The 20,277-nt window shown below is 40.6% G+C and overlaps 1 protein-coding gene across 2 annotated transcripts in view; it reads right to left on the bottom strand.

Annotated features, from left to right (window-relative positions):
* Window positions 1-20,277, bottom strand: part of USP18 (ubiquitin specific peptidase 18) — a 45,685-nt gene that overhangs the window by 12,658 nt on the left and 12,750 nt on the right. For both annotated transcript variants that reach the window (XM_055127947.1, XM_055127948.1), the window contains exons 3-4: window positions 15,578-15,674; window positions 13,841-13,986 (exon numbers count right to left, since the gene is read on the bottom strand). In XM_055127947.1, coding sequence (XP_054983922.1) covers window positions 13,841-13,986; window positions 15,578-15,674 — 243 coding nt within the window. The remainder of the gene's footprint in view (window positions 1-13,840; window positions 13,987-15,577; window positions 15,675-20,277) is intronic.

Here is a 20,277-nt window from a genome sequence, read left to right as displayed (position 1 = left end):
GCCGCCCTGCTCCAGTTCCCCCACCCCCAGGTTTGGAGATATCCAGTCCTGCATACCAGAGCCATGTTAGTAGAAGCTCAGTGTCGCCGGGGCTCCATCTGGAGAAGGCATGCTGGCTGTACCTCAATGTGTCTTCTTAAAAGTCAGACTCAGACTAACTTTTCAGAGCTCCTAGAGAAAAAACTCTCCGAGGTACACTTGCCAGGTACCAACATAAGGAAATTCAATTCTACCCATCTGTCCTGACCCCAATGTCCTACAGTGAAGCTCAGACCTACTCTACACCAACAACACTATTATAACATGGGATCTAAGCACACCTCACTATTCCAAGCTTTAAACCCAAGAATGCTATCTGTACTTAAGCAGCAACAGTAAACAACACTGCTACAGTATAACCTCATAAATCTAACGCAGTGGGAAAGCAAAAGAACACAGAAGACAACAAAAACCCATCAGACCTCTGAAATCTGCCTGAAGAAGACTTCAGGACAGCAATCATAACAATGCTCAACAATCTGAAAGTGATGTTCAAGCAAAGAATCAATAAACTTGAAGAGAGCTTGATAGAAAAAGATGAAAAGTAACAAAACTTAAGAATGCAGTATTAAGCCTTAGGAGCAAGATGGCCTTAGAAGCTGAAAAGTAAATTAGTACTCTTGATTACACATTGTGTCTGTATAACAATTTAAGTAGGGTGGTCATTTTGACAATGTCAATTCTTCCAATGCATAAGCACAGAATATTTTTCCATTTCCTGTTGTGCTCTTCTATTTCTTTCACAAATTCTTTCACAATAACTAGAGTTTTCAAAGTATACATCTTTCCATTTTAAAAGTTGATTTGTAGGCACTTGAAATTTTTTTTTTTTTTGCTTTTTTGGGGGGAGTGGGAGTTCACACCCGGTGATGCTCAGAGGCTCCTCCTGGCTCTGCACTCAGGAATTACTCTGGCGGTTCTTGGGATGTCGGGGATTGAATTCAGGTCGGCCTCATGTCAGGCAAATGCCCTCCCTGCTGTACTATCGTTCCGGCCCCGATACCTGAAATTTTTAAATAATTTTTTATTTCCTTTTTTATTGAATCAGCATGAAATAAACAGTTACAAAGTTGTTCATAATTTGGTTTCAACCATACAATGTTTCAACAACTGTCCCTTCACCAGTGTATATTTCCCACCACCAATATCCCCAGTTTTGCTCCCACCCACCCCCAGCCTGCCTCTGTGAAAGATTCTCTCTCTCTCTCTCTCTCTCTCTCTCTCTCTCTCTCTCTCTCTCTCTCTCTCTGTCCTTTTGGGCATTATGGTTTGCAATAAAGGTACTAAAATGTTATCATGTATATCCCTTTACCTTGAATACCAACCCTGAATACAATTTTTTAAATGGGGTAGTTTTAATTTTCTTTTCCACTTAATCATATGTATATGCAAATGTATTATATATTGATTTTTGTGTATTGTTTATATATCCTTTCATTTTTCTGTGTGAGTTGATTGTTTCAAATAGTTTTTAGTGAAATCTCTAGGGTTTTCTATACATAATACCATGTCATCTGCAAATAGTGATTGCTTGATTTCTTTTCCAATTTGGATCTTTTTAGGACTGGAGTGATAGCACAGAGGGTAGGGCGTTTGCCTTGCACGCGGCTGACCCGGATTCGATTCCCAGCATCCCATATGGTCCTCTGAACACCGCCAGGAGTAATTCCTGAGTGCAGAGCCAGGAGTAACCTCTATGTATTGCCAGGTGTGAACCCCCCCAAAAAAAACAAACAAAACAAAAAACACAATTTGGATCTTTTTGATTTCTTGGATGTTTGTTAGCCTCTCTTGACATGGCTGACTTCCTTAATTTATTCACTAAAGTTTAAATTATGTAAGATTTATCAATTTAGTGTAAATCTTACATTTTTAGCACAGAATTATGCACTAATTTCAAATTTATATGGCAATGAAAAAGATATAATTTTTGAAAAAGGATTTTTTTCATCCTGCTGCCCCCCTCTTAAATTTATTTTTTGGCTTTTTGGGTCACACCCGGTGATGCATAGGGGCTACTCCTGGCTCATGCACTCAGGAATTAACTCCTGGCGGTGTTCAGGGGACCATATGGGATGCTGGGAATCAAACCCTGGTCGGCCGCGTGCAAGACAAATGCCCTGCCTGCTATGCTTTCACTCTAGCCCCCCACTTTTTTTAAACCTGAAAAGGAATTTTTATTTGATCAAGTCAACACTTACAACATTTTAAAATTCCAGGAAATTATCTCTATTCACTAGTGATGTGTATAGGTGTCACTACCTACACAATTAAAAAACCAAAAAGGTAACTCTCCTAAATTTTTTAAAATGTAGTAAGAGAACAACAAGCCGTCAAAAAAATCATAACTGAAGATTTTGTCTACAAAGCTGAGCTTAAATAGGAGCATGCTTAGGGGTCTTTGGATAGCGGGAAGTCTCTTTGGTGGTGAGTATAGTGTTGGAATGTTATATCCATAAATAGTATGATTGACTAACAATACTGTAAATCCAAGTGCCTTAATAAATATAGTTTAAAAACATATTATAATCCTGTTACAAAAACTACAAGTTTTAAAAAGTTTTTAAAAACTAGAATTTAAGCTTTCATATGACCCAGCAATACCACTTCTGGAAATATACCCTAGGGGTTCCAAAACACAACAGAAACACCATTTTTCACTTCTATGTTCACAGTAGCCAGAATCTGGGAACAACCAAGTGCCCAAGATCAGATGACTGGATTAAGAAACTATGCTACATCTACACAATGGAATACTATGCAGTTGTTAGGAAAAGATGAAGCCATGAAATTTGCTGATAAATGAATGGACATGGAGGGTACTCTAGTGAGGGAAATGAGTCAGGAGAGGGACATAGAATGTTTGCACTCATTTGCGGAATAGAAAAAATATATTATGAGACTATTACCCAAGGACAGTAGAAACAAGGGCCAGGAGGCTAGCCCACAGTTGGAAGCTTGCCCCAAGTGGTGGGAGGGAGGGCAGTTAGGATAGAGAAGAAACCACTATGACGATAGTTGGAAATGATCACTCTGAACAAGAACTGAGTACTGAAAGTAGGTAAAGGGATATACATGGTAACCTTTCAGTACCTGTACTGTAAACTATAATGCCCCAAAAGAAAGAGAACGAGAGAGCAAGAAAGAGTAGGAGAGAGAGAGAGAGAGAGAGAGAGAGAGAGAGAGAAGTGCCTGACATAAAAGCAGACTAGGTCTGGCGTGGTGAAGGAGGGAAACTGGGGCCATTGGTGGTGGAAAATGTACACTGGTGAAAGGACAGGTGTTGGAACATTGTATGACTGAAACTTATCATGAAAAACTTTGTAGCTATGTATTGGCTTGGAGACTGGTCTCTCATTCTGGGCAACTCAGAGAAGGGAACACCAAGTAAAATGTAATTGGAGGTCATGTGGGGGAAAGATGATGCGGGCCCAATATAGACTAGAGACTGAACACAATGGCCACTCAACACCTTTATTGCAAACCACAACACCTAATCAGAAAGAGAGAACAAAAGGGAATACCCTGCCATAGTGGCAGTGTGGGGTGGGGGGAGACAGGACTGGGGAGGGGGGAGAGGGATGTTGGGTTTACTTTTGGTAGAGAATGGGCACTGGTGAAGGGATGGGTTATCAAACTTTGTAAGGGAGAAACATGAGCACAAAAAAGTATAAATCTGTAACTGTACCCTCACGTTGACTCACTAATTAAAAATAAACTATTAAATTAAAAAAAAATCAAAAAAAAAGAAAAACTTTGTAGCTATGTATCTCAGGGTCATTTAACAATAAAAATATAAAATATTAAATAAATTAATATTATGTTCAAAACTTTAAAAAAAGTTTTAAAATCTCAACAAAATAAAAATAGAAGGAACATATCTCCATACTGTAACAGCCATTTAAAATAAACTCAAATCCTCACTTCCATTTCAAGAGGTACAGCTCCATATCTCCTGAACTTCTGCTTACTGCCGCACATGTCCAGGTAACATTAATCTCCAGCCTCTACACCTGACCTCTGCTATTTCACAGGCCCTGTTTATATGGCTGCATGACAGATCCTCATCAAATACCATACTACTCACAGTTTTACTTCCCACCACTGGGTGAAGATGAGCAGGGAAGACAAAGAGCAATTCCCATCCTAATTCCTAAGTCCAGAAGGGATGTGGGGAGACACTACAAAGGTTCACCCTCAGCACAACACCAGCACAACAAATCCACTAGGGAAGACATATAGAAGCCCACCATGTTCAATGAGCAAAAACAGTAACACTGAAAACTCAACCAGCAACAATAGATCAGTAAATCCTCAGAGAATGACTTTAGTGACACCATAATTTTCATGGGAATGGAATTTCCCCCAGCTTTGTGGGTGGAAAGAGTGGGTCTAGAAGGTGGAACTCCTGAATTTTGAGAAGTCCTCCCAACAAGTTCCACATCTAACAAAAGAAAGGTGTGGGGGTGGGAGAATGTGTGACCAGTGGCCCTCGAAGCTGGGGTAGAAGTCTGATGTCCTCAGAAGTCTGATGTCCTAAGGGAGATTGCTATGTACCAAAGTCCTCCTGAATGACTGCTTCGAAGACTAGGGCATTGGCACGACTGCCCAGTCGCAAGGAAATAGAGTGTACTAAAGTTGTCAGTGCCCCAAACAGACGGCAGGGATCTGAAAAGAGGACGCTTCCTCAAACTTGGGGACCATAAGCTCCTTTTCACATGATGGGGCCCTGTGGTATTTGAGTTTGGAGACATAACTACACCAATTCTCCCCACTACCACAGACCACCTCAGACCCCCACACCATCACCTTTCCTCTCTGATTGCTGACAGCCAGGTTGGAGAACTCAGAAATTCCCCCTTTTATTCACCCTTTCCCTCTCCTAAAGAAATAAATCTCGGGGCTGGAGCAGTAGCACAGCAGGAAGGCCGTTTGCCTTTCATGTGGCCAACTCAGATTCGATTCCCAGAATTCTATATGATCCCCCAAGCACCTCCAGGAGTAATTCCTGAGTGCATGAGCCAGGAGTAACACCTGTGCCTTGCTGGGTGTGACAGAAAAAGCCAAAAAAAAAAAGAGAGAGAGAGAGAGAGAAATCTCCTGATATAATTCCTTAGTCCCCCCTCTATGGGCACTTACTTCAGGTCTATATTCTTAAAGTATATATTTATATTTTACATATGTTCTTAAATTATATATAACTTATATATGCATTTTATATTAAATTATACATATACTTAAAGTATATATTAATTTTATATATTTACAGAATATATGGGCTGGAGCGATAGCACAGTGGTAGGGCGTTCACCTTTCATGCAGCCGACCCGTGTTCGATTCCTCCACCCCTCTCGGAGAGCCCGGCAAGCTACCGAGAGTATTGCATCCACATGGCAGAGCTTGGCAAGCTACCCATGGCCTATTGGATATGCCAAAAACAGTAACAATAAGTCTCACAATGAGAGACTTTACTGGTGCCCGCTCGAGCAAATCGAGGAGCAACAGGATGACAGTGACAATGACAGAATATATACTTTTCATCTACAATAACCATACCATGAAAGGTGTCCTTCACCAAAGAGTATGAGCCCCCTTGGTCCTGAACTGACAACTTCCAGAAGACTTAGATCTCTGAAAACCTAACTTAATGGTCCCGTAAGTCTTGATTTTGACTACCTCTTGCAGCAAGGACGTCTCTCCTGTGCCACCAGCCCTTTGGTTCCACCAGGACCTCAGAGAACACCACTTGACTTCTTGATTTGACTGCCTTGGTCCCAGCTAGACCTGCCAACTGCCAACTGCTCTGGATTACAATTGAGAGCCCCGAGGTGAATTTTCAGAGGTAAAGGGGCTGAGTGCATGGAGTGGAGCAAGGAATCAAAAACTGATGCTGGAAAATCTGGCTATCCTCATGTGAACAATATAAACCTAGACCCATATCTCACACACTACCCAAAAGTCAATTTGAAATGGAACAGGCCTCCATATAAACTTGCTGCTATGAAATACATCTAGGAACATATTGGCAGGTCACTCCACTCCACATATTTACCTGAGAGGAGCCTTCAGTTAGACAGCACCGACTAGAAGAGAAGACAAAGACGTAAATAACTGAGGCTCACCTCCACACTTCACACTCTCTTTTCGCTCCTCTAATCTTTCAGGTGGGGTTAACCACTTGGATTACATCTCTGGGGCCTTTTGGGGACCAGAAATGGATTCCTCTCCTTCCTAGCTGGGTCCCAGAAGCCTCCACAACTGCCCTCTACCATCTCAGGAGGTCCACCTACGCATCTCATGAACCACAACTGCACCACAGCTCTCCTTAGAACATCTCACACTGCTCACAGTTACACCTCCTGTCACTGGGTGAGGAAGATAGGCAGGGAAGAAAAGGAGCAATAGTCAGCCTAATCCTCAAAGTCTCCCACGGGAGCTAATTACAAAGATTCACCTTTAGCACAGCAGGAGCATAGCAAACACAATGGGGAAAGTGCTTAGAAGTCCACTAAATTCAATGATTGAAAATAATAATATGGAAGACTCTACCTGTACCAACCAACTCTGTAAATTTTCAAAGAATTATTTTAATGAGGATTTTTATATGATCTCAAAGAAGTGATAGCACAGAGTACAAGAAAGTATGACACCAGAAATGAGAAAGATACAATCAAATGACAGAAATAAGGAGTATGATAGGTCATATTTAAAAAACTCAATACAAGTTCTGAGTATCAAAATAATAGCAGCTGAAAAAAAATATTGAGAAGTTCCAAGATACAGGAAAACTCTAGAAAACAAAAGAAGATGAGGATGGGGGTAGAAAGTCTAAAAATAAATAGGTAGTATCAGAGAACTATAAGATGAGTTAAAGAGGAACTATTGGAGTCCTTACTGGAATCACTGGAGTCCCTGAAGAACAGGAAGAAAATTCAATAAAGAACACGAGATAAGAAAATCACAGATAAGAATTTCCACAAGTTGAGGACAACAGGCAGAAATATCCAAGAGGCCCAAAGGATCCTAATGGGAATAGACCTAAATAGAAAAAGTTTAAGACATTATAATCAGAATGACAAAAGACAAAGACAGAAACAGAATATTGAAAGTGTAATGTACAATTTACAAATTGTGATTTTTTAAATTAGCTAAAATGTTTTTTATATGCTATTTGTTTTGAACTTTTTTGAGAAATTCTTTTAGTTGCAATTTTGCAAAACCATTAAACTCCCTGGCAACAGGGAATTCTTAGATTTGGTCTAAACTCCTTTGTCCAACACCTTGCATTATGACATCATGTTTTAACTCCAATACCCATGTTGTGTTACCTGTTGTGTGATAGATTAATAATGCAGGTGAGGCAGAAGCAACAGCAGCAGGTCTCTGTGTTCATTCACAATTCCCAGAATCTCCAATATTTTCAAGAATGAAAACATTGAGTAATAAAGATGCTCAGACTCAGAGATATTGGAAAGTAGAAGAGAAAAGTAAAGGAGGGAGGAACTTAGTCTAGGATGACTAAGTTAAGGTAAGGAAGTTTTGTGTGAGCCATTTTAAAGGCTCCTTGCATTCATTATTGATTGGTGAGGGTTTACAAAAGATGCCAGAATATCACAATGATAACTGGCTGGTCAAACTATCTCTGGGCAGAGGGTTCACTAGTGAGTTCTTTCATACCTTTAAAGAGGATCTACTCCCAATCCTTTTTAAGCTTTTCCAGAAAATTGAAGAAACAAAAAAGCTTCCAAACAATTTCTATGAAGCAAATATAATCCTGATACCCAGATCAGACAGAGACAGCACTAAAAAAGAGAAGTACAGACCAATATCCCTGATGAACACAAATGCAAAGATCCTCAACAAAATACTTGCAAATAGAATTCTACAAGTCATTCAAAAGATCATATGCTATGACCAAGTAGGATTCATCCAGGGATGCAAGCATGGTTTAACATTTGCAAGTCAATCAAGAATATACATCATATCAATAAAAATATGATCATATAAATAGATGCAGAGAAAACATTTGACAAGATCCAGCACCTATTCTTTATTTTTATTTTTTTATTAGTGAATCACCGTGGGGTACAGTTACATACTTACAAACTTTCATGCTTGCATTTCAGTCATACAGTGATTGAGTACCCATCCCTCTACCAGCCTTTCTCCACTACCAATGATCCCAGTATCCCTCCCATCACTACCACCCTTGCCCCCCACCCCACCCTGCCTCTGTGGCAGGGCATTCCCTTTTGTTTTCTCTTTCCTTTGGGGTGTTGTAGTTTGCACTAGAGGCATTGAGTGGCCATTGCGTTCGATCTATAGTCTATGTTCAGCTCGCATCTCTCAATCCGAGTTGGTCCTCCAAATACCCTTTACTTGGTGTTTCCTTCTCTATCTGAGCTGCCTTTTCCCCTAGCATTTGAGGCCAGCGTCTAATCCATGGAGTAGACCTCCTGGTCCTTATCTCTACTATTCCTGGGTGTTAGTCTCCCATTCTGTTACTTTGTATTCCACAGATGAGTGCAATCTTTCCATGTCTCTCCCTCTCTTTCTGACTCATTTCACTTAGATTGATATTTTCCATGTTCATCCATTTATATGCAAATTTCATGACTTCATCTTTTCTAACAGCTGCATAGTATTCCATTGTGTAAATGTACCAAAGTTTCTTTAACCAATCATCTGTTCTTGGGTACTCAGGTCTTTTCCAGATTTTGGCTATTGTAAATAGTGCAGCAATGAACATACAAGTGCAAATGTCATTTCTACTATACTCTTTTGCCTTTCCAGGATATATTCCCATATATTTGCTGGGTCAAATGGGAGTTCAATTTCTAATTTTTTGAGGATCATCCATACTGTTTTCCAAAAGGGCTGAAACAGTCAGCATTCCCACCAGCAGTGAATGAGAGTCCCTTTCTCCTCACATCCGCGCCAATAGCGGTTGCTTTTGTTCTTTTGGATGTGGGCCAGTCTTTGTGGTATAAGATTATATCTCATTGTTGTTTTGATCTGCATATCCCTGATGATTAGTGATGAAGAGCCGCAGACCAATGGAACAGGGTTGAATATCCTTATATATATATCCTCAAATATATGATCACCTAAACTTTGATAAGGAAGAAAGAAACATGAAGTGGAGCAAGGAAAGCCTCTTTAACAAATGGTGCTGGCAAAATTGGACAATTGCATGCAAAAAAAATGGGCTCAGATCTCTACCTAACACCATGTACGAAAATCAGATCAAAATGGCTTAAAGACCTCAACATCAGACCAGAATCCATAAAATACATTAAAGACAAGGTTGGCAAAACCTTCCACAACATTGAGTCTAAAGGTATCTTCAAGGATGACACACCACTGACTAACCAAGTGGAAACAGAGATAAATAAATGGGACTATCATAAACTAAGAAGCTTCTGTACCTCAAAAGAAACAGTGACCAGAATACAAATAAAATCTACAGAATGGGAAAGGATATTCACCCAATACCCATCGGATAAGGGGTTGATATCAAGGACATACAAGGCACTAGTTGAACTCTACAAAAAGAAGACATCCAACCCCATCAGAAAATGGGGTGATGAAATGAACAGAAACTTTCTCAAAGAAGATAACCGAATGGCCAAAAGACACATGATCAAGCACCTATTCATGATAAAAACTCTCAACAAAATGGGAGTTAAATGAACTTCCTCAATTTAGTCAAACCTTCTGCCACAAACCTACAGCAAGAGTTTCTCAATGGGGAAAACTATAGGCTTTATCTCTAAGATTAGGCACAAGACAAGGCTGCTCACTCTCTCTACTCCTATTCAGTATACTACTGGAAGTACTTTATGTAGCAGTTAGGCGAGGAAAAGACATCAAGGGCATCCAGATAGGAAAGGAAGAATTCAAGCTTTCATTCTTTGCAGATAACATGACATTATACTTAGAAAATCCCAAAGAATCTACAAAAAAGCTCCTAGAAACAATAAATTTGCATAGTGTCGGGTTACAAAATCAATACCCAAAAGTCCATGGCTTTCCATATACAAATAATGAAAGAGAAGAGAGAGAGAGATATTAGAAAAACATTTCCAGTGGGGTTATGGTGCCACCAACAGGTCAACCTGCACCCACAGGGCGAGTACATCAGCAGCCTGATGGTGCCTTCAGGATTCCTGATACCCCAAAATTGCCGCTGTGCCTTTGGACAGACCCCAACAACTAGAGGCCAAGTTTACCAAGAAATTAAACAGCCAAAAGTTAGGTATGTGGAAGGCATGCCCACAAACCACCTCCGACCCAACTATACAAGCTTTTTTATTGGCCTTATTTCAGAGACCCATAGATAAATCTCAAAAGAGATCAAAAGCCACAGTTAATCTTGGACTTGCACATGGCTGACAGACCGGGGTTAATTGGAGGGGGGCGGGTTGGCCTCGTGTCTGCCCACACAAAGCCCCCTGCAGCTGCTTGCTTCCACAATCCAAAATCACAGCCATACCTCCAGCCTGACTCCACCGTCTCAGGACGAACCTCACCAAGATATAATCTGCTGAAAATTCGAGTTGCAGATTTTGTGACTGGAATCTCCAGGCTTTCTCGTGGTCTGGATTAGCTACTTCCCCCCACCTTCCTCTACCTCCGGAAGCCTCAGCAGTCACATCCACATGCCAAAGAGGCTACCCAGCTGAAAACCTACTCCAGTCTTACTGTCCCAATAAAAATACTGAATGCCCCAAACAAACACGATGACCTCCTAACACCTATATTGCAAACCATATTGCACAAAAGAAAAAGGAGAGAGAGACAAAGAAGGAAAGTGCCTCCCACAGAGGAAGGATGGGGGTAGGGGGTGGAGAGTGGGGGTGGGGGTGGGGAAATAGGGGACACTGGTGGTGGGAGGTGTACTCTGGTGGAGGGATGAGTGCTGGATCATTGTATGGCTGAAACCAAATTATGAAGAGCTTTGTAATGGTCTATCTCATAGATATCCAACTAAAAAAATTTTTTTAAATAATGTGGAGTTCATGCCCAGCGCAATAAGCTTAATCAATGGCTGAATAAATAGCAGAACTCCTACATTAAAAATAAATTAATTAATTAAATAAAATTGAGGAGATTCTGAGACATTCAAATAGAATAGCATTACCTACAGTAGATTAGTTCTGAGACATGAACTAATTTTAAGCACCATCAACCTAGAAATGACTGAGACCACAGAATTTGATGTGATCACCAATGGACAGGAGGAAAAATTGAAACAGATTTCTAAGGGGGGAAAAAAAGCATTATAGATTGTAACGTATTCTAATTCATTCATTACAGAAATGAACTTAAAGTAAATCTAAATACATAGGAAGCAACAAGATAATAATCCTTAAATTTACTCTGTTTATTATTTATCCCATATGATACTTTTTATTTCAGTTTATAGTGAGGCTTAATGAAGTTGGAGGTACATAGGCAGTAACTTTTATCACAACTGCATTCTAGTTTTAATAATACATTTCACCAATAGCAGAATATTTATTGATAAATTAATATTTAGCATAAAATTTATACTTGCTTATTATTATTAACTTGGTATTTGTTCAAGCGGGCACCAGTAATATCTCTCATTGAGAGACATTGTTACTGTTTTTGGCATATCCAATACACACGGGTAGCTTGCCAGGCTCTGCCGCGTGGGCTCGATACTCTTGGTAGCTTGCCGGGCTCTCCAAGAGGGGCGAAGGAATCGAACTCGGGTCGGCTGAGTGAAAGGCCAATGCCCAACCACTGTGCTATTTTGATATAAATATTAATTTTAAAGGATACACCATAAACATGCCTTCAGACCCTGTGCCAGGCTGTTTCATCTGGGGCAACCTGGAGGGGGTGATTTCCCCTCCCTGCCCCAATGAAGCCAGCCCTGACAGCCGAAAACCTCCAGAATTCAATCGCTGCCATGCCCACAGCTGCTCTCCACACGTTCAAATGAGCCTCACCCACAAGTGAATTTATTCCTGGAATGTGCGGCCACACGGCATCTAATACTTTACATTATTGATATACCAAGAGGAGCACACCACATTTGATGGGGTTTAAAGTAAAAGGCAACCAATCTTAGGGGAAAATATATTTATACAGATAATATATAAATAAATATATAAATACATATATATGCATATAAGTACACAAGCCTCAACTCTTAACAACTTGTTACTACTCTCTTATAGAAGGGCGGACTGGAGAGATAGCACAGCGGTAGGGCGTTTGCCTTGTACGTGGCTGACCCATGTTTGATTCCTCCATCCCTCTCGGAGAGCCCCACAAGTTACTGAGAGTATCCCGCCTGCACAGCAGAGCCTGGCAAGATCCCCGTGGCGTATATGCCAAAAACAGTAGCAACAAGTCTCACAATGGAGACATTACTGGTGCCCACTCGAGCAAATCAATGAACAACGGATGGCAGTGACAGTGACAGACAGTGCTATAGAAGGACATATGGTGAAATACAACAATCTTTATACACTTTCCTCTAAGAAACCTTTCTTGAGTCATTTTTAGTGAATTATTCATAACAAGCAACACAAAATAAATTACTTTGGTTCTGCTTTGAGGGCAGGGTTTGGGGTCCTGGATGGAAACATTCGAAATATGGTGGTGGGAAGATGTAATTATGGTGGGATTGGTGTTCGAATATTAAATGTAATCAAATATTGTGAACAACTTAATAAAAATGTTAATTGTAAAGTAAAATTCTGCTGCAGTTATGAAAAATATCAAGAAATGGGTAAAGGAGCTGAATAGAAACTTCCTCAAGGAAAACATAGAAGCGAACAGGCAAATGAAAAGGTTTATACTATCAGGAGTTTTTCAGAAGTGTCTTCCACAGAGGCAGTTTGGGGTATGTGGTAGGGGGGCATTGTGTTGGCAGCGGGGAGACTGGAGATGCTGGTGAAGGAAAGTGGGCAACATGAAGGCATTGGTGCTGGAACCTTGTAACCCACATTATTTCAATTAAATATATACATATATTTAAAAATAAAGACTGGATTTGAACTACCTCATACCATTTATAAGAATGAGCTATAACGAAATAAAATAAAATTAAAGAACTAAGGTGAATTTTATTCTTAATGAGTGAACTTTATTGTATATCTCAATATAGATTTTTTCAAACTTCTCTAGTGGCCAAGTAGAGAGCTCAAATTGTGTTGCAGATCCAGAACGAGAGTTCAATCTCCAGCACCTCATGGCCCCATTAGCACTGCTCAGAATAGCCCTGGAGGCCCACAACCATCACTGAATGTGGCCCCTATTTTAAAAAAACTTTCCTTTTATGAATTTTCTTTTGTCAGAACACAGTTTTACCTTGCTAATAATTTATTCTGTTTTCTGGAATTCTTTCCCTTGCAGTTGAATCAACTTTGAAAAAGCTCTGGCCTATTTATTCTAATGAGAGGCACAAAAGAATAAAAGTGAAGGTAATGTGTGCATAAATAATAGTAATTCTGCACCCATGAAAATGTGTGGCCTTTAAAATATTCAGATCTACACAAACACTTCCAATACAAGGGGTCCACATCCACCCAGTTCCTTCTTTTCACCTTCTGACCAACAGACCTCTCTTCTCTCTCTCTCTCTTATGCCTGCCTCCTTCCCTTCTGATTCCCTACTACACCCTCCTCTTCTTCCTCCTCTTCTCTTTCTCTTTTCTCTCCTTCCATTCTGATCTCTCCCTCTTACCCCACCTCTCTGTCTCTTTCTAAGCCCACTCCTTTAGAGTACTAGCGAGGTGCTACAGCTGAACGGATCATCTCACGTGGTACATAGTACTTCTGGAGACAGTAGACAAGTTCCATGGGCCGCACTGCTCTCTGCCGTCTGTCCTGCATCTTCTCCATCAGCAAGAGAAGCTGAAAGGGGAAGCTTCTCCTCCGCGCTTCCACTTCCCTTGGCACTGTGATCCTGACAAAAAGAACAACCACGAATCTTACACTACAATCCCAGCTGTACCACATATTTAAAAAGAACTCCACATCCTGGCGCATATGCTGCCTGAGCCCATGTGCTGCTTGTGCCCACGTAGCCAAGCACATGTGGTGCCCGAGCACATGTGTCGCCCGCATCTCCCCCCTTCAGATGTGTACTTTCATGCTTTCGTGTCCAGTGCTAGGATGTGTGTAGAGCTTCCTCCACCCTTGGAAAAGCCCGTGTTCTCTCTTGAGCGCGTTACTCCTACTGTTTTTCTTTTCCGTTTGTCCTTTCCTCCTTCCTCTAAATAAAATGTTACTTAAAAAAAAAAAAAAAGAACTCCACATCCAAGTCATTTTGTAAACTTAAATTATAACTGGGTAAGGACCAGTTATCAGAATTTTAAGTTTCCAAAATAATGTTCTAAAACTATGTTCTAAAACTAATATTCTAAAACTAACCACTATGTTAGCAAATCAGCTATAGAAATCACCCTTTTTAGACAGGTTTAGCAAAGCTACCCTACTCTGCCTGATAATCACACTAATATTAAAAGCAGTTGAAGTGGGTTTTAGTCCCATAGCAAATTAGCCAGGCAGCAAAATTTCCAACCTGAAGAAGTCCAAAGTGAAAAATTGTGATTGGTGACTAGCTAGGTACAGGGACAAAGGGTAACCTGAGGAATTTAAGTGTATCTTGGCATTTTGACAACGGAAAGAGAAAAATAGCACAAGGTAGAAAAAATGTTTGTGTGTGCATATTGGAAGAAAATTAATAGATTTTCACACCAATTCCTTCACCATTGTCCACTTTCCCTCACCAATGTCCCCAGTTTTCCACCAGCCTCCCTCCCTTCACACTTTAGTCTGCCTCTATCAAGGCACTTAAAAAAAAAGTATAGGGGCAAAGGGGTGTACAGGGTTAGCGGGGGGGGGGGGGGGAGGTGGAGGCTAATCAATGGTAGAAGGAAACATACTCAACTGAGGGTATCTGTTGGAATGGTGGTGGTGTTGGAATGTTATATGCATAAAACTCTATCGTTGACAGTGTTGTAAAGCGTGGGGAGTAAAATTTTCAAAATTTTAAAAATTTTCTTAATCAATAGAGTCACAGACCTACTCTTTGATTTATTTGTCCCCCTGTACTTGTCTGTCCTCAAGTCTTTCTGACCTAAGTCCATAGTTATGTATTCTGGCTCTAATTTATTTTATTTTTGGTTTGGGGGCCAGAGGCTGCAGTTCTCAGAAGCTACTCCGGGCTCTGTCTTTGTGTCACTCACAGCGATGTGCTGTGCTAAGGACCAAACCTGAATCTCCTACATGAAAATCGTGTTCAGCTTGTTGAGATAGCTCTTTGGCCCTCTACTTTTATTAAAAATATTCAGGGGATCTTCTTTTAATATTGAGCTCCACAGAAAATAAATCTTCCAGGGTGGGATTTACCTATGTTCTATTTTTATAGTTTATATTGCTTTCTTTAACTTTTTAGTCAAAGTTATATTTCTCTATCAACTTTTGAAGGAATACTTATAAAAACAATTCACTTGAATAAAATAATTAAAATACTTCACTATTTGAAGTCTTACCTCTTCAATATCTTGGTGAAGCCTGTATTCATAACCAACACTTGAATCACAGAGTTAAGGCAGCAGGTCTGTCCAATATTGTGTAAACCAACTGGACCTGTAAAGAGTAGGGAAAAAACATTGAGATGTAAGGCCTAACTGATTTCATAAATATCAAATGCTTTTCTAGAACCTACTAAAGAATAAAACCTAGAAAATATTCTCAGAGAATTTCCTAAAACCTCACAAATAAATTGGAGAGGAATTATAAAGAACCTTTGAAAAATGAAATAGCAGTAAAATTTTAATAATCAGAAATGGAAGATATCACAAGAAAGTATATTAATCATTGTGAAACAAGTAGCATGAGCAATTATGAGAACAAAATAAAAGGAGCAGTACAGAACACATAGCTATGTATTGTAAATTTCTCCCATTCAAATTGTATCTTATAAGTCCAAAAAAATAGTTCAACAGGCTGAAATCATGCTTTGCATCCAAGAGATCCAGTAACACAAAGACCCAAAGCACTGTTGAGAATGATACTGGAGTACTGAGCTAGGAATAACCCCCAGTACTGCTGGTTATGGTTGTAAAAAAAAACAAAAAAATTGTTCCTTATAGAGCTGGGTCACAATCAATAATCATCTTGGATACCAGAGATAAGAGTAATGTCCTAACTATTATATAGTTGGACTTCGGCAGAAGGGACTCTTTTCACTCCCCTCCATGTCATTAAAGAAAATCAAAGAAAACACTCACAGAACTCAACCACACAAAAATCCAATGAAAAAAAAAATCCAGTGCTCCCATTCACAAACAGGGTAAGGAGATGAATAGACACTTTCCTAAAGAAGACAAATAAATGGCAAAACGATATATGAAAAATATACATATATAGCACTCATAACTAGGGGAATGCAAATCAAAACAACAGTGAGATAACACCTCAAGGCAGTGAGAATAGCACATATCAAAAAATTTGGAAATAAAAATTTTTGATGGGGTTGTGAGGAAGGCTGTCACATCCACTGTTGATGGGAATGTTGTCTAGTTTAGACTGCTAAAGCAACATGGAGATATATTCCAAAAACAGCGATAAAACTACCATATAACACAGCAATAACATTTCTTGCCATCTATCCCCAGAATGCAAAAACAATTACAAAGGATATATGCACACCCATGTTCATTGCTGCACTTAATGTAATTGCCAAATATGTAAACAAACCATGGGTCAAGGTGTTGTGGTTTATATATACAATTGAATACAATGAAGCTCTAAGAAAGAACAAAATCATGACATTTGCAGCAACATAAATGGAAATGGAGGATATTATGCCAATTGAAGTCATTCAGAAAGAAAAGAATAGTTGCAGAATGGTCTGTCATATGTGGGACTTATAGATACACAAAAGTGATCCACACAATTGGTTGGTGAGAGAAGGTCTTAAAGGAAGGGGCATTAGGGTCCTTGGGGGAAGAAGGTAGTTACACTGGGAGTGAGTGTGGTGTTGGAATTCTGTGCGTGAGACTAACAGTATTGTAAATCACAGAAGAGAGAAAGAAAGAAAGAAAGAAAGAAAGAAAGAAAGAAAGAAAGAAAGAAAGAAAGAAAGAAAGAAAGAAAGAAAGAAAGAAAGAAAGAAAGAAAGAAAGAAAGAAAGAAAGAAAGAAAGAAAGAAAGAAAGGGAAGGAAGGAAGGAAGGAAGGAAGGAAGGAAGGAAGGAAGGAAGGAAGGAAGGAAGGAAGGAAGGAAGAAGAAAGAAAGAAAGAAAGAAAGAAAGAAAGAAAGAAAGAAAGAAAGAAAGAAAGAAAGAAAGAAAGAAAGAAAGAAAGAAAGAAAGAAAGAAAAAGAGGGAGAGGGGGAAGGAAGGAAGGAAGGAAGGAAGGAAGGAAGGAAGGAAGGAAGGAAGGGAGGGAGGGAGGGAGGGAGGGAGGGAGGGAGGGAGGGAGGGGGGAAGGGAGGAACGGAGGAACGGAGGAAGGGAGGAGGGGACGGAAGGAAGGAAGGAAGGAAGGAAGGAAGGAAGGAAGGAAGGAAGGAAGGAAGGAAGGAAGGAAGGAAGGAAGGAAGGAAGGGAGGGAGGGAGGGAGGGAGGGAGGAAGGGGGGAAGGGAGGAACGGAGGAACGGAGGAAGGGAGGAAGGGAGGAGGGGACGGAAGAAGGATTCTTGGTGGAGATCCTGCTAATCTACATACATCTACAATGACGGAAGCCAGCAGTAGTTTATGAAGATGTCAGAAACCCAGAGACAGGACTTCTCTGACCCTCTGGCAATGAATCTCTTCTTTACCAAACCAAATTTGGTCTCAGCAGGTCTCATGAGGTGAGTAATTCAGAGAGAAAGTATGGTAAACTCATATTTTCCAGGGAAATGGTGTATACAAATATACATATATATACACACATACACATATAATCTACATAATATGTATTTATACTATACAATGGTGTATACAAAATATACAAAATATATATATTGTATATTTACAGTGAATAGAAGTAGAATAACCCAGTGGAGAGAAACCAAGGGAGTAGAGCCTTGGCACAGCATTTCTTGATCCCCTAAACACTGCTAGGCATAGCTCTTGTGATCACCAAGTAATACTCTAAACCATCAGGCCTGTATTGCCCAGGAAGCATCACTTTGGAGTGGCCTCCTGGAAACTCCTAGCATTGCTGAGGAGGCTCCTATTTCTTATAAAACACAGGGGTGGAGGATAACCACAGGTTTCCACTCCTGAATCAATAGAAGCACTTCACCTCTGTACACAGGAGTAACAGTAAAGAAAATAAAGCAAAGTACTATCTACTATATGGCAAACACTTGTTTAAAGAAATTTCCATAGATTATCTCATTTTCTCCCAACACATAGCACTATAATTAATCATGTTTACATATGTAGAAATGGAGGTATAATTAGCATGCTGAGTGAAGTGAGTCAGAATGAGAACAGGCATAGAATTATTGCACTCATCTGTGGAATATAAAAAACATAGTATGGGACAGTAGAAATAGCGGCTAGGAGGACTGATTCACGGTTGTAAGCTTGCTACAAGTGTGTGTGGTGGTGATGCAAGGGTTAAGGGTGCCGAAGGGCAGTTAGGATAGAGAAAGAACCACTATGACAATAATAGTTGGAAATGATCACTGTTCTGAAAGTAGGTAAAGGGATATACATATCCTTTCAGTACCTGTATTGCAAACAATAATGCCCACAGAGAGAGAGAGAGAGAGAGAGAGAGAGAGAGAGAGAGAGAGAGAGAGAGAGAGAGAGAGAGAGAGAAGAAAAGTGTCTGCTGTGGAGGCATCCTTGGTGGAAGGGAAACTGGGGACATTGATGGTGGGAAATATATACTGGTGAAGGGACAGGTGTTAAAACATGACTGAAATGCAATCACACAATTTGGTAACTGCATCTCAGGTGATTCAATTAAAAAAAAAAAAAAGGAAGAGAGGCTCAGCAGTGAATCCCAGAAGACAGCAGCTCGCCTGAGATTTCTTTGGGCCCCGTGCCAAGCCGATTTCACTGGAACACCTCAGCTGGAGTGGGTGTCCTCTCTCCGCCCACTCTAAATGAACCCCCAGTGGCCACAAATTTCCAGAGGAAAAACCAAGGTAGGCGGGACCAAGAACAGAAGACTCCAGGCCACATAGCAGTGGTGGGGACAGGCTGTCCCTTCCCATCTCCTCGTCCCCAGAGGGTTCTGGCTGCCATGCCCACGAACTGCCTCTGAGTGCCATTTAAGCACATTAATGGCCTTGATCCAGAGACTTACAAATGAATCTCAAAATGGATTAGCTCCATACAGAGGTGTCTTCGGACCCCAATCATTTACAATTTTAGAATTCTAGGAATGTGTGGGCTGGAGCGATAGAACAGCGGTAAGGCGTTTCGCCTTTCATGCGGCCAACCCATGTTCTATTCCTCCGCCCCTCTCGGAGACCCCGGCAGGCTACCAAGAGTATCTAGCCCGCACGGCAGAGCCTGGCAAGCTACCCGTGGCGTATTGGATATGCCAAAGACAGTAACAATAAGTCTCACAACGAGAGACGTTACTGTGCCTGCTCGAACAAATCGATGAGCAATGGGATGACAGTGACAGTGAGGAGTGCGTGGCCACTTTTGCGGCTGCGTGACTGCTCATGATATCCATAATAAGCAATAGAAAATAAATTATCTAGCATATTCCTGTGGCAGGCAGGCTTGAATGGTGGTGGGAAAATTTGAATGCTGAGAAATAATGTTGGTGGGAAGGTGTAATGGCGGTGGGGTTGGTGTTGAAATATTAAACATAAAAAATTGATGCAAACAACCTACGACTAGTGCAATAGCACAGCAGGTAGGACGTTTGTCTTGCACACGGCCAACCAGGTTGATTCCTCTGTCCCTCTTGGAGAGCCCGGGAAGCTACCAAGAGTATCCTGCCTGCACTGCAGAGCCTGGCAAGCTACCCATGGCATATTCAACATGCCAAAACCACACTGGTTGAACTCTACAAGAAGATGGACAGAAATGAACAGAAATTTTCTCAAAAAAGAAATCCAAATGGCTCAGAGGCACATGAGAAAATACTCTACATCACTAATCATCAGGGAGATGCAGATCAAAACAACAATGAAATATTATCTCACACCACAGAGACTGGCCCACATCCAAAAGAACAAAAGCAACTGCTGTTGGCACGGATGTGGGAAGAAAAGGACTCTCCTTCA

Source organism: Sorex araneus, chromosome 2 (assembly GCF_027595985.1).
Source record: "Sorex araneus isolate mSorAra2 chromosome 2, mSorAra2.pri, whole genome shotgun sequence".
Classification (NCBI taxonomy): Eukaryota; Metazoa; Chordata; class Mammalia; order Eulipotyphla; family Soricidae; genus Sorex; species Sorex araneus.
The sequence above is the reverse complement of the archived record's forward strand: the minus strand, read 5'-3'. Positions and strand labels throughout refer to the sequence as shown.